The sequence below is a fragment of the Alosa sapidissima genome, chromosome 24 (genome assembly GCF_018492685.1).
Source record: "Alosa sapidissima isolate fAloSap1 chromosome 24, fAloSap1.pri, whole genome shotgun sequence".
NCBI classification, from domain to species: Eukaryota; Metazoa; Chordata; class Actinopteri; order Clupeiformes; family Clupeidae; genus Alosa; species Alosa sapidissima.
Genome location: NC_055980.1, coordinates 15,382,575 through 15,397,113, shown reverse-complemented (window position 1 = coordinate 15,397,113; position 14,539 = coordinate 15,382,575). Strand labels below are relative to the sequence as shown.

The window sequence follows — 14,539 nt, the reverse complement described above, 5'->3', positions numbered from 1 at the left end:
CCATTTTCCTGGAAGAGAGACTTGTTAGAATGACTTTTGTGTAAACTTGGAGAGTAAGGCTTAAAGTTCAGAATTTTGCATGCAAGCCATGGGGCCGCAATATAGCCATGTCTGAGTGAATTAACGAGGGCTGTCTTCTCTCATTCTTTCTTGCAGGTTCTGATGTCCCAAAGAAAGTGGGGAACCCCCGCCCGGTCAAGCGCAAGAAGGGCTGGCCGAAAGGCGTCAAGCGTGGCCCCCCGAAGTGGCGGCTGAAGAAGGAGTGTAAGATGGGCTTCAAGCTCAACCTCTACACTCCACCTGAGACACCCCTGGAGGCGGACCACCACATCCCCGCTGAGGACCCCCGGGTTGGGGGTGGAGTCGCTGGGGGCCATGACCTGCTGGAGCCCCCGACCATCACGGAGGAGGCCAGCGAGACCGGCATGGGCCCGGGGTCAGTGGGGACTGACACGGAGGCGGGCAGGGTGCGCTCGGAGCCCCAGAGCCCGGACCGGCCCCTTGTCAGTCAGCCAGGATCACCGGAGGAATCGCCGGACCAGGAGGACGAGCTCCAGCAGTCTGTGGCTTCACCAGAGCAAGAGCAGGAGGATGAAGAGAATGACATGGAGGATGATGATGATGAGGAAGAGGAGGATGATGAAGATGACGAAGAAGAAGAGGAGGAGGAGGTGGTGGCAGAACGGATAGATGTGTCCGCCCGGGTTACAGCAGAGCGAGGAGTAGAGGAGGAGGAGGAGGAGGAAGAGGATGATCGTGAGGATGAGGAGGATAATGAGGAAGAGGAGCAGCAGCCCAGTCGTGTGGAGGAGCAGGATCGGGACGCCGATGACGAAGACGACAGTCACAACGACTCCGCTTTGGTGGAGAAAGAACAGGTACCGGCCGAGGAGAGCAGTCCGAAGGAGTCCGCAGACTACGCTCAAGATTTTTTAGCTCCCAGCGAGCAGAGCAGCCCAGTCCCTCCTCCCGAGGAACCAGTCGTTCCCACCAGCACGGCAGCCTCCCCCTGCAGCAGTCCTGGTATTCCAGAGCCAGATGAGCCAGCAATATCCAACTTTGAGCCACCTGCGGAATCTGAACCAGATGACGAAGAAGAGGAGGAGGAGGAGGAAGAGTTGGCGAGCCAGCCAGGTTGTAATGCACCTCAGCTTGAGGAACTCGAGCGGCCCCCGCCTAGTCCCCCGATGCAGGAGAATCCCCCCTCCGTCTGCCCGGAGACAGACTCGGAGACGGCGCAGGCGGTGCAGTCACTGACCCAGGAGGCCGATCGTCAGGAGGAGAGCGGATTGTACGCCGACTGCGTGGAGACACAGGAAGCCTGCCACACGCTGCAGACGTACGCGCAGCTGGAGCGCAGCGGAGGTGGTGGCGGCGGCAGCAGCCCTGCACCTGCCTCGGCTCACGCCGCGGCGCTGGACGACTACTCGCAGTCGGAGCGCAGCAGCCCCATGTCCTCCGTCCCTTCCTCCCACCCCAGCCAATCGGTGCGCTCCGCTTGCAGCCCTGCCATCACCATCCTGGAAACTGCCAGCTACACCCAGATAAGTCCCGAGCAACAGGGAGGTGGAGGCGGCAACGCTGGTGGTGGTACCATATCTGTCCCCTCCCTGGCTATGGAAACTAGCCCCATGATGGACCTGCCGTCGGTGTCGGACCACTCGCAGCAGGTGGTGGACAGCGGCTTCAGCGACCTGGGCAGCATCGAGAGCACCACGGAGAACTACGAGAACCCCAGCAGTTACGACTCGTCGCTGGGCGGGGGAGCAGGGGCCGCGGGAGGAGGAGGCGGCCCAACGTCCGGTCCGGGGGGCCCGAACCAGAGCAGCTGTTCGTACGGTGGCCTGGGGCCTAACGGTAGCTGTGCAGTGAGCCAGCAGATGGCTGGCCTCATGCAGCAGCAGCAGCAGCAGCAGCCCGGCAGCACCCTGAGCTCGCCACAGCACTGCATCAGCAGCGTGAAGTCGCCGCAGGGCTGCGTGGTGGTGGTGGAGCGGCCGCCCAGTAACAGCCAGCACGGCCCGCACCACGCAGGACACCCCCAGCACGGCCCGCACGCTGGGCAACATCCGCAGCACGGCCACGGGGGACCGCTCGGGCACGGGCATGGCCAGCACACTTCGCACAGTCACCTTAGCCAACATGGACAGCTCCACCCATCGCACCCTCAGCACCCGCACCACCCACAACACGTGGTTCACAACCCACATGCCCCACATCCGCACCCGTCTCAGACCCAACACGGCCAACATGGCTCCCACGGTCAGCACCCCCAGCTTGTCCAGCATGGTCAGCACGGTCCACAGCAACAGCAGCAGCAGCAAGTGCTCCATGCTCCACACCCGACGCAGACCCAGCACGGTGGGGTGCACGGACAGCAACACATGCCGACGCGGGGGGCGGCTCAACACGGTCAGCTCGCTCACCACCACCACCACACTCATGGGTCGCCCCAGACTCCGCACCGGCAGCACGCCGCGGCTGCTGCCGCTCTGAGCCAGCACGCTCAGCAGCACTCCTCCGCCCAGCACGCGGCGGCAGCGGCAGCAGCCGCCCACGCCCAACGTGCCCAACACGGCCCCGTGCTTAGCCATGGGCACGTGCACGGGCACAGCCACGGGCAGCACAGTCTCCATCACCACCCCCAGCAGCAGTGCGGCCTGTCCTCCAGCTTCTCCAGCCCCATGCAGCTGGCCGAGATGTCCGGGGACTCCGGGGGCCCCCACCCGCCTCGCCCCAGCCTGAGCCTGTACGAGCGCATGGCCGCGCCCGGCGAGTACAGCGCCCCCTATGGACAGCCGTCGGCCACGTTCAGCCTGGCCAAGCTGCAGCAGCTCACTAACACGTTGATGGAGCACCCGTTCAGCCACGCCACGGCGCCTCCGCACCCCATCGGCTCCTATGCAAGCAGCGGCCCCACGCTCTCCTCGCAGCTCGGGCACGGTCACGGGCACGGCGCTCCCCCGAGTAGCGGCGGGCCCCCTCAGCCCCAGGCGCCCCCCACGCCCAACCTCACCCCGCCTCCCATAATGCTCCAGCGAAACATGGCCGCCGCTGCTGCAGCAGCGGCAGCTGGCATGGGCCTTCCGTCATCGCAGAGGATCCAGACGCAGGTGGGCGGCGGGGGCAGCAGTGGTGGTAGCGGTGGCGCTTCTGCATCCTCCTCTGCTAAGAGTCACGCAAGCGCCCGGTCAAAGTCTACCCCGTTGGCACACCCCCCTCACCCGGCTTCGCACCACCATGCACCCCCCCACGCTCATGCCCATGCGCACGCCCACCCTCACCCCCATGCCCACCCCCATCACCACCACCAGCAGCAACAGCAGGTGTCTGTGCCCATGCAGGCGCCTAGCGGTACGCTGACGGCCATGCCGCGGCACGTCAACATGGGCATGAACATTGCCGCCTACAACTCCATGAACTCCATGAACGTATCGACGCTCAACAGCATGAACAGCTACCGCGTGAGCCAGCCCATGATGAACAGCGGTTACCACAGCAACCACGCCTACATGAACCAGTCGCCGCAGTACCCTATGCAGATGGGCATGATGGGTGGTCAGCCCTACCCGCAGCAGACAATGCAGGCCCCGCCGCCGCCACATGGCAACGTGATGTACTCTGCCGCGGCGGCCGCTGCCGGTCACCACGGTTACATGACCACGGGCATAGCCAAACAGTCTCTCAAAGGATCTTTCATGAGGCGGTAGCTGAAGCCTACTCAGACACACACATACGCACGCACGCACGCACACACACATGCAGAGACAGACATACAGACACACACACGTCCATATGGTCTTGAGATGCACTGCTTTTGCCTTTCTGTTTGTCTCTGAGTCGTTACCCGTTGAAGTTACTGAAAAACCAGCACTTGGCAGGAATGCAAAAATTTCAAATCAACAGTAAATAAATAAATAAATAAAAAAAAATTAAGATTAAACAGAGAAAGTTATTTTTGACATTAGAAAAGCATTTGTGCTATTATTTCTTTCTTCTGAAAAGAAATTGGAAGCCTTACTTAATAAAAAGCTAATAATGGTAATAAAAATAAAAAAAAATTAATAGCCTTCTGGGGGGGGATTGGGACTTGAGGGGGCTGGTGTTGGCCAGTTTCGACCCCCGTCCCATCCCCTCAGGGGCACAACCGTCTCATAGCAGCTTCCTAGAAGCCATGAAATGTGCCTGCTGCGGACGGAGCGATCGGACATCATGGCCTTTTCCAGCCGACCTGTCAAACAGTGCTGAAAAGTCCGTTTGTACCATAATCTTTTTGCCTTTGTACATTTAAATTATTCAGACTTATTTTGCAAAGTGACGATTAGCATGCTACAGAGTCTATGTTAGTGACAGTGCATTCAAAGTAGTACTGTACGAGTGTCGTGCTTAATAGCAAGCCATTTTTAAAATGTTGGGCCTTCACGAGGTTTCCCTGGTCCGGGGAAAGAAGATGACAAATTATATTTTGTTAATTCTGATACTGTACAAAAAAGAAAATGCCCCTGTAAACTTGGTCCTTGTTTTTTTGTTTTGTTTTCGTTCTTGCTTTTTTTTGTGTTTGAAAGGTTTTATTGATATGTACTGTATGTATAATTCTGAACTCTTTTTGTAACAAATTTCTTCACGGCAGCTTTCTGTTTTATAATGCAGACTGATGTGTCAGAGTAATAAAAAACACATATATTTCAGAGTTTGTACCCAGTTCAATTCCAAAACATTTCGAAATGTAGACAGATCTCACGAAACGAAAGTAAATGAATATAATATAGAGACCTAATTTAGTCCAAAGTTGATATTTTACAAAAAAATGCCTTGGAATTTACACTTTCATTCCATGTGTAGATTTGTTTTCTATCTTTATAAAATAATGTTGGATTTCTATTTTACATAAATGTGGTGTAGAGCCTGTGAATAGACCAAACGGAAGCTAACAGACAACTGCATGTAAAAAGCGACTTGTATTTGTGTTGTTTAGATCACTCTTTTTGTAGCCTTTGTACCAATACAGAGTGACTGGTACCATGGCAACGGAGACAGAGGGTCGGGGTGGGCAATCCTGGTTATATGTACAGATAACGACGCAACGACAAGTCATGTATTTATGAGTTATCACTTAGTCAGTCGAATAAAAAGCAAAATGCTGTACATTTTAGCGTAAAATAAATTATGATCAACCATGCACTTCCCCTTCTCTTCTGTTTTTCCATTTTCTTCTTCCCTTCTATAGATTTGGTGGTATATGTGTGCTGCCTGAGCTTTTTGATTAGCTCATATGGTTAATGGATTTGCATCATCTCACATGGAGTCCAGATTGCCTTTGCTTATTGATGCAAACAGAGTGAAAAAACACAGAGAGTGATGAAAGCATCTTCAGTTTCTCCTGCCCGTATTGCCCATTTTGCTGTGTTTTCTGGCAGGCTTTTTAGATCATGCTGTTCTTGGGTTGTATTTCAATGATTTTTTGGTGTCTCACACTATCTGCCAGATCCTGGATGTAATCAGCGTTAATCGGCCACTAAGCCCTAAACGCTTCCATTTTTGGTCAGATAGCGAGGTCCTTATTAGAATCCATTTGACTACTTGCATGAAAGCTGCTGCCCACATGCACAGAGTGAATCACTGCTTAATGGTGTCGGTTTGTGTGGGTAAGAAAGCCCAGCAGAAGTGGGTGGTAGCAAAGATCAAAATCTTGTTTGTGTCCAGGGAAAAAAAGGGACCTCTTTCAGCTGCCTCAGCTTGTAATGACAGTGAATATTTATCCCACTACTTTTGAAGGGAAAAAAACTGCCCATCAACTTGTCATCACTTCTATTACAGAGGTGATTTTCTGTTTTATTTTTCCAGATGGGATTTGGAAAAACTGCCCCCCCCCTCGCCCCCTTAAGTTTTCTGCTCATCACTCTTGACAGTCTTGGGAGATTCCTTGGGGTCCGTCTTCCCTTCCTCCCCTCCTTTCCGCTGCTCGTGGAGATGCATGTCCAGCTCGCGGAGCTGTTTCAGGAAACCCCAGTTGGGAATGATGCGTCTGTAACTCTTCACCCTGTCAATGGCGTCCACCACAGTCATGTTCATGTAGATCATGAGGTACGCCAGGAAGAGTGTGGCTGACCGACTTCTTCCCATAACGCAATGTACCAGAAGCTTGTCTGTAAAACAAAATGAGACTTAAGAAGATGCAGTCAGTCAATGAAGTATCCTTGAGTTCATAGCACTAGGTAGATGTTGATCACTTACAGTAGGCTAAAAATGCAAGGTGTTTGATATGATCGATCTATCAATTGATGATGGATCATTAACAAGTCTTGTCAATTTTTAAAGTAACTTTCCCCTCAATAAGAAGACAAATTGGTCGTCAACATACTCTCTGGATTGCTTAGGACACGGTCGATATACTCTGCTGCAGGGTAGAAGTACACACTCAGGTCAAAAGATGGTATGTCCTCTGCTACTATCCCATAATAGTCTATGTTCATGCCGCTGTAGTAGTCTGCGCCCGTGTCCACGCTGTTCCACGTGCCCTCAGCAGCGTTCAATATGTGGGTGATGCCCTTCTTCTGCAAGCCGTGGCGATCCCTCGCTGTTTCCCTGTAACCAAAAAGAAATGCAGCCAAACAGGTACTGACTTCACATGGAGGCCAGGTGGGCCCAAAGGTTCTTGGTTCTCCTGAACAATTTCCTGATTGATGGTAGACAAGATGAATATGATTTAAAGCCCTCAAGGAATTCCTCAGCATCACTTCAGAATTTTCAACATTTTTTTGTCAATCAGGACAAGGAGTGTTTCTATTCTTACTTGACCCTATTTCTTCTCCTATTTCTTCTCAGAGTCATGAATCAGAGAGATGACCTGAGATGGAAATTTTCTTCCTCCCTGTGTGTGTGTCCACACTGTGTCTGAATCGTTTTACACGCTATTAAAAACTGACATGATTTTTTTATGCGCCGTCATCTCATCCTCCCGCACCCCCGCTAGACAGGCAGCCAGTGAAGCAGTCAGACTTACTCATCCCCGATGTAGACGTTGGGCCAGACTTCATTGACGTGCGTGTAGGCGACGCTGCCATGGGTCAGGTGCTTCTCCAGCTCGTAGCCTCCGGGAGTCTCGTACTCCTCCTCCACCTCCGGCGTGGGCGCGGGCGGCTTCGGAAGCTTGATCTTCTTGCCAGGCATTGAGCTGCGAGTGAGAGAAGTCATGAGGCTGTCTTTCCTCACCGAAGACTGTTCCCAGCAAAGTCATCTCTGGTTCAACTCTGCTCTCTCATTGGGTTCTTTTGAGTAGAACGGCAATGGTATTTTCCTACTTGTGTGCTGTTCAGTTTACTCCTAGGATTGCTATTGCTAACGTGTGTGAAGTGGAGCTGTAGGCCACTTGTGAAGGTGAAGGTCATGCCCTCCATGATGCTTTTAACCCTTTACCCCCCTCTCCACTGTATCTGTTAGTAACACTGCAGCACAGAGGCATTGCAAAATATCTTTCTAACAGAGGCCAGCATCCTGAATTTAGTGCAAGCAAGACTATGGGCCTTTCCATAATTGCATCGAAAGCATATACATTAAATGTATTGAAACCATTTTCCCCAGTACCAATCACATTAATCAGACCGTAAAGAACGTTTGTCCTTCATGTGGTCCAGTTAGGCTTTCTATTTGTCTCTCAGAGAATGACTTACCAGTGGTCAGTCCTCCTATTTTCCCTCTGACTGTCATCTAATATGTGCAGATCAAAGTTGTTTTTGTGTCGCCCCCAGTTCTAACTGTTCTTTGGGTTGTTTTTTGGAAACGGAGAACCCGCGGAGGCAGGACCATATGACAGGCGCACTGACAGGCGTTGAGCCTGGGTGGTATTTTTAGTCTTGTTCCACTTTCCCCTGGCGGGTAGGCACTTAGCACGATCCCGACTGAGAATCTAAACACCGAGCTGGAAACTTAAAACTACTGCTGGCACTGAACTTTGCTCACCCCTGTCTGTGTGGAGATGGTATTGCTTTCGACCATGTTTCTCTTTAGAACCTATATGGTAGAAATATATGCAGAAGTACACTCATCTTTCAGCACCACAAGACTGTTTTTCATTCAATCGCAGTATGCCTTTCGACCGAGAATTTGGCCTGTATTTTACAGTTGTGTTCCTGTCATATTTCAGTGCAAGATTCCCAGCACTGATACAAAATCAGCAGCTAACAAGAACTGGCTGATGGGGTGGCTGTTCATGAAGGCACTTCAGCTTTTGTTTGTCTTCTGTAAGAGGCTTTTAACAAGATCCATCATGTCCCGTGAAGAAAAAAGCCATCTTCCATCACTTTATTCCTTTTCAAATTGTCCCCCTTTAAGTCAGGATTGAAAGGGAAGGTACACCCCTATTGTGAAGCCACAGAGAGCTACCAATTTTACTCCGATGCATGAAATCATAATCTCATTTTATCAAGCTGGTATTACACTCTCTGAGCTTTTAAAGTTCCCCCTTATGTGAGCCATAGAAGTGCAAATGCTGTGATGATTATCTGCTTCTGTCTCGAGACTGAAAGAGCATGCATCGTTTCAGTTGGCAGACGCAGGGTTCAAAACGATCAGCTCTCTCCTCTCCCCTCCCCTCCTTTCCTCACCGTTCCCCCTTCGTTCGTATCTTTCACCCCAGTCGTCATTCAGCCTGGTGGAGTAATCATTAAAATTGATATTCAAATCCTTTTATTGTGGCAGCTTCACGTCTGCGTTTGGGCTCAGGAGAACAGCACTGCGGCGAAGCGAGATGGCTTCATCTTGTTATTTCATCTTGTCTTTTCAAAGGATGACCTGATTCTGCACAAAGGCACACTCTGTGCACCGCATTTGATTTTAATTTTGAAAAATAAAAAATGAAACAAACAACACGAGAAAGAGGAAGACGAGCATTTGTAGAATAAATTAATACTCCATTAATAACTCTCTGTGATCTCTTCGAGAGTGCAACTGCGTGTGAGTGCGTGTTATCAACCTGTCAGCAGTCAGAAACACTCATTAAGGAGGAGATAATGGATCCGTTTAGTGCTGTCGCAACTCTCAAAGGTGGGGAATAAACAAACGCTAAGTTTAATGTGGGGAGATGTTCTTCAAACTAACAACAAAACACAAAGTAACAATGACGGTGAATCAAACACCCTCATTTTATCTTCACAAAAAACATCTTCTCTTTGGTTCTAAACCAAACCTCTTGAAAGGTCTATAAAGCTTTTCACATAGCAAATACACACAAAACAAAAAGAAAACAGATCCAGGATGGTGCATTAAAATATGGAGGCACATGAATATTAATTGATTTTGAATTATCTATATCTAGTTATATAAAGTGTATTCACAACAGATCTTTGTATGTTTTAAAATGTTGATATATGTATAGATAGATAGATAGATAGATAGATAGATACACACACACACACACACACACACACACACACACACACACACACACACACACACACACACATACATACATACATACATACATACACACATACACACATACTTTATTTATCCCCAAGGGGAAATTCAAGGTCTCCGTAGCATACAGACATCACACACACGTTCACTAACAGCAGAAAAAAGTAATTAAAAGTGTATATACTACAAAAAACACAACTAAGCAATAAGGACAGTAGAAGATAAAGAATATACTAAAATTCAAATTATACTAAATAACACTTAATCTAATGTATGACTGTGTATATATATTATATTATCTAATGTGTGTGTATGTATGTATATATATATATATATATATATATATATGTGTGTGTGTGTGTGTGTGTGTGTGTGTGTGTGTGTGTGTGTGTGTGTGTGTGTGTGTGTGTGTGTGTGTATGTGTATGTGTATGTATATATATGTGTATGTATATATATATATGTATGTGTATGTATATATATATATGTATATATATATATATGTTATTATATTATATTATCTAATGTATGTGTGTGTATGTATGTATGTATGTGTATATATATATATATATATTATATTATATTTAAATGTGGTTCAAAGCCATCATTTCTCTGTGCTCCTCTCCAGAGTTAGGGTCATGTCCAGGTAACAGAGCTGGCTGAGGAAGCCGGCGTTCGGGAGGATGTTCCTGTGTTTGCGGACGACCTTTGCTGCTTCGGCCAGCGACAGCCTCTCCTGGATCATGAGGTAGGCCAAGACCAGCGCCGCCGAACGACTGATCCCTCGAGCACAGTGCACAAACACTTTACCTACAGAGCACAGCGGTGTGTTGAGTAAGTATAGTACAAACAGGACATGTTAAAGGTTTTTTTTGGTGAAGTGCTCTATGCTTCATAAAACTCCTGCCTAGACACTCCTTGATCATACTTGAACGTACATGATGGGGAAAACCCTCAACAACTAAAAATATTCACTTTCAATCTTACCCCCTTGTGAGAGGCCACTGTGTATGAAATCTGCCGTTGGGTAGAAGTAAGGGCTGAGGTCAAAGTCTTTACTGTCGGGCGCCTCCACTCCATGGTACTGTATACAGGTGTCCATGTAAAAGCCTGGTCCAGTGTCGATATGCGCCGGGCCATCTGCTGAATTCACAACGTGGGTCACACCCAGACTCCGCAGCAAGGCTTTATCCTGAGCAGTGTGCCTGAAGAGACCAATAGTAAAATACACATACACATACAGGCTCTGATTTCTGTCTGTTGTGATTCTGTACCCATAGCATGCTGAATAGCACACCGTGCAATTCACTTATCTCCCTCCAGTGGCAGACTGATTTACACTTATGGAGCAGTTCAATTCTCATCATGGATTCATAGGATCCCATCATGGATTTGCCATAATGGATATCACATTATGCTCCAAATTGCCATATCCCATTATGGATTCGCCAAGCCAGAATCCGATCCACGGAGGCCCAGATTATCGTGGAGTAACTGCCAGTTTCCTGTGGATATTGTTTGTCTTAATGTGGTAATTGGACTTCCTCTGCCATCTTGGCTTGCCTGCTCGTGCACCTGTTAGTGCTTCTGCGAGGAGTCCCCACACATCTTGATTATTGTTGTAATCAATGGGGGTCGTAATGAACATGACGGTCCCAGATGCCCGGAGATGAATGAAACGGTGATCAGACTCAACCACACATCACCGAACTGGAAGGACCTGTTTGGAGATCTGTTGAACTGCTATTTATTTAGTTATTGCCTGTTGTGAACTGTCTCAGAGATATATTATGTTATACCACTCCACTGGACTTTTTGCAAATTGCTCCACACAGTTCTCTAGCTTGCTGTCTTGCCTTCTTAACACGACTCTAGGGAAACCACAGATTACTTCAGGAGCACAGAGGCAAGCGGTCTCATTTGATTGGCTGTTGAGCACAAATATCAACCTTTGCCAAATTGCAGACTGCACCTTTAACTGATCATGGGACCAGAAATCCATCTGGACATGTGATTAGTTTGTCTAACAGTAATAAGTTGTGTTGAAGTGGCCATTTTGCTGTGTTTGATCAATGTATAACCAATGGTGTGTGTGTGGTGCCTTGAAAGAGTTATTTTGCTGGCGAAGCAGTAATTTATACATACGCATCCCCGATGTAGACTCTAGGCCAGACTTCATTGAAGGGGCCAGTTGGTCGTCTTTTCTTCAAGAGGAGACTCAACAGCTCTGAGATGCTTGGAGGTGTGTATTGCAGCTCGCCAGTCTTTGGGCCATTGGCCTTGTTCATTCTTATCAGAGAAAATCTTTTGTCAAAAATAACAGGAAGATATAACGGCTGGGTGGACTGGGTGTCCTCAGTTATCTTGCAGATATCTGCAAGAGCTCTGTCTTGGTGACAGTTTCCTGTTCTATTGTCTCTTTTTGACAGCTACTGTTGGCTCACATTAAATAACAATGAGTCATTACAGCACTGTTTAAAAGGTTAAGTTAGAGTGAATGCTAATTTGAGATTGTCTTTATCTGACAGGAAATTCTGCAAAATAGATAATATGACCTGTTTCTTCAAATCCCACACTGAACATACCTTATTTATTTTTCAAAAGATTTATTCCTCCCTCTCCTTCACCACCTCCTCCTCCTCCTCCTCCTCCTCCTCCTCCTCCTCCTCCTCCTCAACACAAATGTCTACCTCCTATGGACGTGAGTTGCTGCTTCCGTGGCGTGTTTTTATTTCTGGACAGCGTTTGCCTCTTTGGCAGGAAGCTAATTATAAACCAGCGAGCGAGACACAGGAGGGGTTCCAATCTGTCGCACACAGCTGAGAATCTGGTCAGAGCTGGCTTTCAGAGGAGCAACGCTGGCGGCGGTGGCCAAGTTGCTTTTCCGCGTGCACTCTAAGAAGCCCCCCAATGCAGATGTGTTTGTCTTCAGTGTGAACTCTCACACAATCATTTATCAACGGAGTGCCAAAATTTCCATTAGCTCCAATGTAGCTGTTAACACGACAATATAGTATAAACAAAAAAAGACAATGTAGTATAAACAAAAAAGACTTCATATACTGTACATTCACGTATATAAACTGACAGTGACCACAATAGGCCCTGAAGAGACGGTGATATCACAAGACTGAGAGTTCAAATATGGTCACAAATACAGTAAAACACACCACTTTTGGGCTTCGGATGCAGACTATTGGACACAAGCTGTTGTTGCAAAGACTGTTTCATGAAGCGTCTGCAGTTCATTAAATGCCCTCCTGGCCTGTCCGGTCCCTTCCCAGCATGCTCTAGTCCACTACACGCCGTTTCCTGTTCTCCTCTGGCTGTACAGCTCTTTGTCCAGTTGCCGGAGCTGCTCCAGGAAGCCGTGGTTGGGGCAAATGTTCCGGTTCTCGGCCACGGCCTTGATGGCGTCGGGCAGGGACTTGTTCTCATGGATCATCAAGTAGGCCAGCACCAGTGTGGAGGAGCGACTCAGGCCCATGGCACAGTGGACAAACACCTTACCTGTCCATACACGGACACAGAGAGGGGGGGAGGTGTAGGTGTTAAAGTTGATGTATGGACCCTTTCAACAAGGTAAACAAAAACAATGCTTGAACGTTCTATTTGGGCCCCAATCTACTTCCTCTACATTAAGATAACATATGGAATGTTCAAAAGGAAGTCTTGTGGGGCCAACTATGATGCTGATAATGGAACTCTCTTGAAAGGGTCCATACACATAATCCAGTAAACACAGACTTTGAATGATGGTGCTCCATATTCTGGACCCTACTGTAAACTTCAAACTCAAACAGGAGCTATCGGTCATGATTGACAATCAGTTATGGGATACATGTACGAACTTTAACCATGTACAGTCATATACAGTTTTACAAGTGGAGAGAAAGAACAGTGACTAATTTGAAAAGAAATCTATTATGAAATGTGGTCAGTGTGATTAAGTTTACTACATTGCTATCAATCAATTCTTAAAAGCAAAACAGCACTGTAGTCATTATTACAATGTACAGTGCTCAAATTACTCAAATTATCCTATTTTTTATTATTTGTAATAAAAATGAACTGAGTTCCATTTTATTGGGTCCGTGCACTGTAGATATGCACGTGTGATATATAGATTTAAACTCCAGATGATGTCAGTAGGAGGTCAAGTGTCAAAGGTCATGACCCCACAAAACCTACCTCCTGGTGTGTCCATGGCACTCTTGATGAACTTAGCGGCCGTGTAGAAGAAGGGGCTGAGGTCAAACGAGGGCATGTCAAAGGCCTCCACGCCGTGGTACGTGATCTTGGTGTCCCTGTAGAAGCTGGCCCCCGTGTTGACGTTGTACTTGCCGTGCGCTGCGTTCAGCACATGAGAAATGTTGTGGCCCTGCAGCTGTCGCTTGTCCTTGGCTGCATACCTGGTGTGCAAACAGCAAATTAATTGGCAAAAAGGCTGTGAGCTCTGGCCAAAAGCTTATTAAAAGTGTTTGTTCAAATTTTAGTCATGCCTAAAATGCATGCATACACAGGTCGTATCATCTGATAATGTATGTACACAGTTTATTACACAAATGATCCTGTTATAAATATAATTTATATCATTTTATGTGTATAATTTTTCTGACTGAAATTTTCCACACATAGATTTACTGTAGCTGTTAGTGTCAATGGCACCACCTGCTTGTTCAGAGAAGTAATGCTTGCTTTTTATGTCGTCAAGAGAGCCACCAAAGTGTTGTACCAAGTAAAACCAAAAAACAACCACCTTTTTCTTTCAGGTAAACATTTATCCCAGGATCTCTGAATGAGTCTGCTGAATTGTGAGATGCCGGTCATGCAGAGTGAATGTCACATGCACTTCTCTTACATGTCTCCGATGTAAATCCTGGGCACGACTTCATCCATGTGGGCACTGGTGCCCTTCTTCACCCACATCAGTCTCTGGAGGTCAGAGGCGGAGGGCGTCTCGTAGCCATTCTCCCCGCCATTGGTGCCTGCTGAGGGGCCAGCACCTCTGGGCATCTCTGCCTGAGTTCCACACCGCACCAGACCATTTTGAACACAGATTTGAGATATAAAAGCCATTTATGTGACATAACAGCAGACAGGTGTGCTGAAGTCTCTATACAGTA

The 14,539-nt window shown here is 48.0% G+C and overlaps 4 protein-coding genes across 5 annotated transcripts in view; 1 reads left to right on the top strand and 3 right to left on the bottom strand.

Annotated features, from left to right (window-relative positions):
- LOC121699784 (histone acetyltransferase KAT6B-like) overlaps positions 1–5,181 on the top strand; it is a 30,876-nt gene extending 25,695 nt beyond the window's left edge. Inside the window, 1 exon segment of the mRNA XM_042082202.1 lies at positions 157–5,181. Coding sequence (XP_041938136.1) covers positions 157–3,710 — 3,554 coding nt within the window. The 3' untranslated portion in view covers positions 3,711–5,181.
- Positions 5,182–5,275: 94 nt separating this feature from the next.
- On the bottom strand, positions 5,276–7,870 carry LOC121699777 (dual specificity phosphatase 29-like). Its single transcript, XM_042082195.1, has 4 exons — positions 7,671–7,870; positions 7,004–7,174; positions 6,362–6,585; positions 5,276–6,146 (listed from the first exon to the last, which is right to left on the bottom strand). The coding sequence occupies exons 2-4, from the start codon at positions 7,168–7,170 to the stop codon at positions 5,881–5,883; spliced, it is 657 nt and encodes a 218-aa protein (XP_041938129.1). The 5' UTR covers positions 7,171–7,174; positions 7,671–7,870; the 3' UTR covers positions 5,276–5,880.
- Positions 7,871–10,001: 2,131 nt separating this feature from the next.
- Positions 10,002–11,805, bottom strand: LOC121699781 (dual specificity protein phosphatase 13-like). Its single transcript, XM_042082200.1, has 3 exons — positions 11,559–11,805; positions 10,401–10,618; positions 10,002–10,223 (listed from the first exon to the last, which is right to left on the bottom strand). Exons 1-3 carry the CDS (start codon positions 11,699–11,701, stop codon positions 10,018–10,020), a joined length of 567 nt encoding a protein of 188 aa, XP_041938134.1. The 5' UTR covers positions 11,702–11,805; the 3' UTR covers positions 10,002–10,017.
- Positions 10,537–14,429, bottom strand: LOC121699778 (dual specificity phosphatase 29-like). 2 transcript variants are annotated; one of them, XM_042082196.1, is made up of 4 exons: positions 14,275–14,429; positions 13,605–13,825; positions 12,720–12,923; positions 10,537–10,618 (listed from the first exon to the last, which is right to left on the bottom strand). In XM_042082196.1, the coding sequence occupies exons 1-4, from the start codon at positions 14,427–14,429 to the stop codon at positions 10,575–10,577; spliced, it is 624 nt and encodes a 207-aa protein (XP_041938130.1). In that variant the 3' UTR covers positions 10,537–10,574. The 2 variants fall into 2 exon arrangements, with proteins under 2 accessions (XP_041938130.1, XP_041938131.1); XM_042082197.1 differs by lacking the exon at positions 10,537–10,618 and having other exon boundaries at positions 12,454–12,923.
- Between the last annotated feature and the right edge of the window lie 110 nt (positions 14,430–14,539).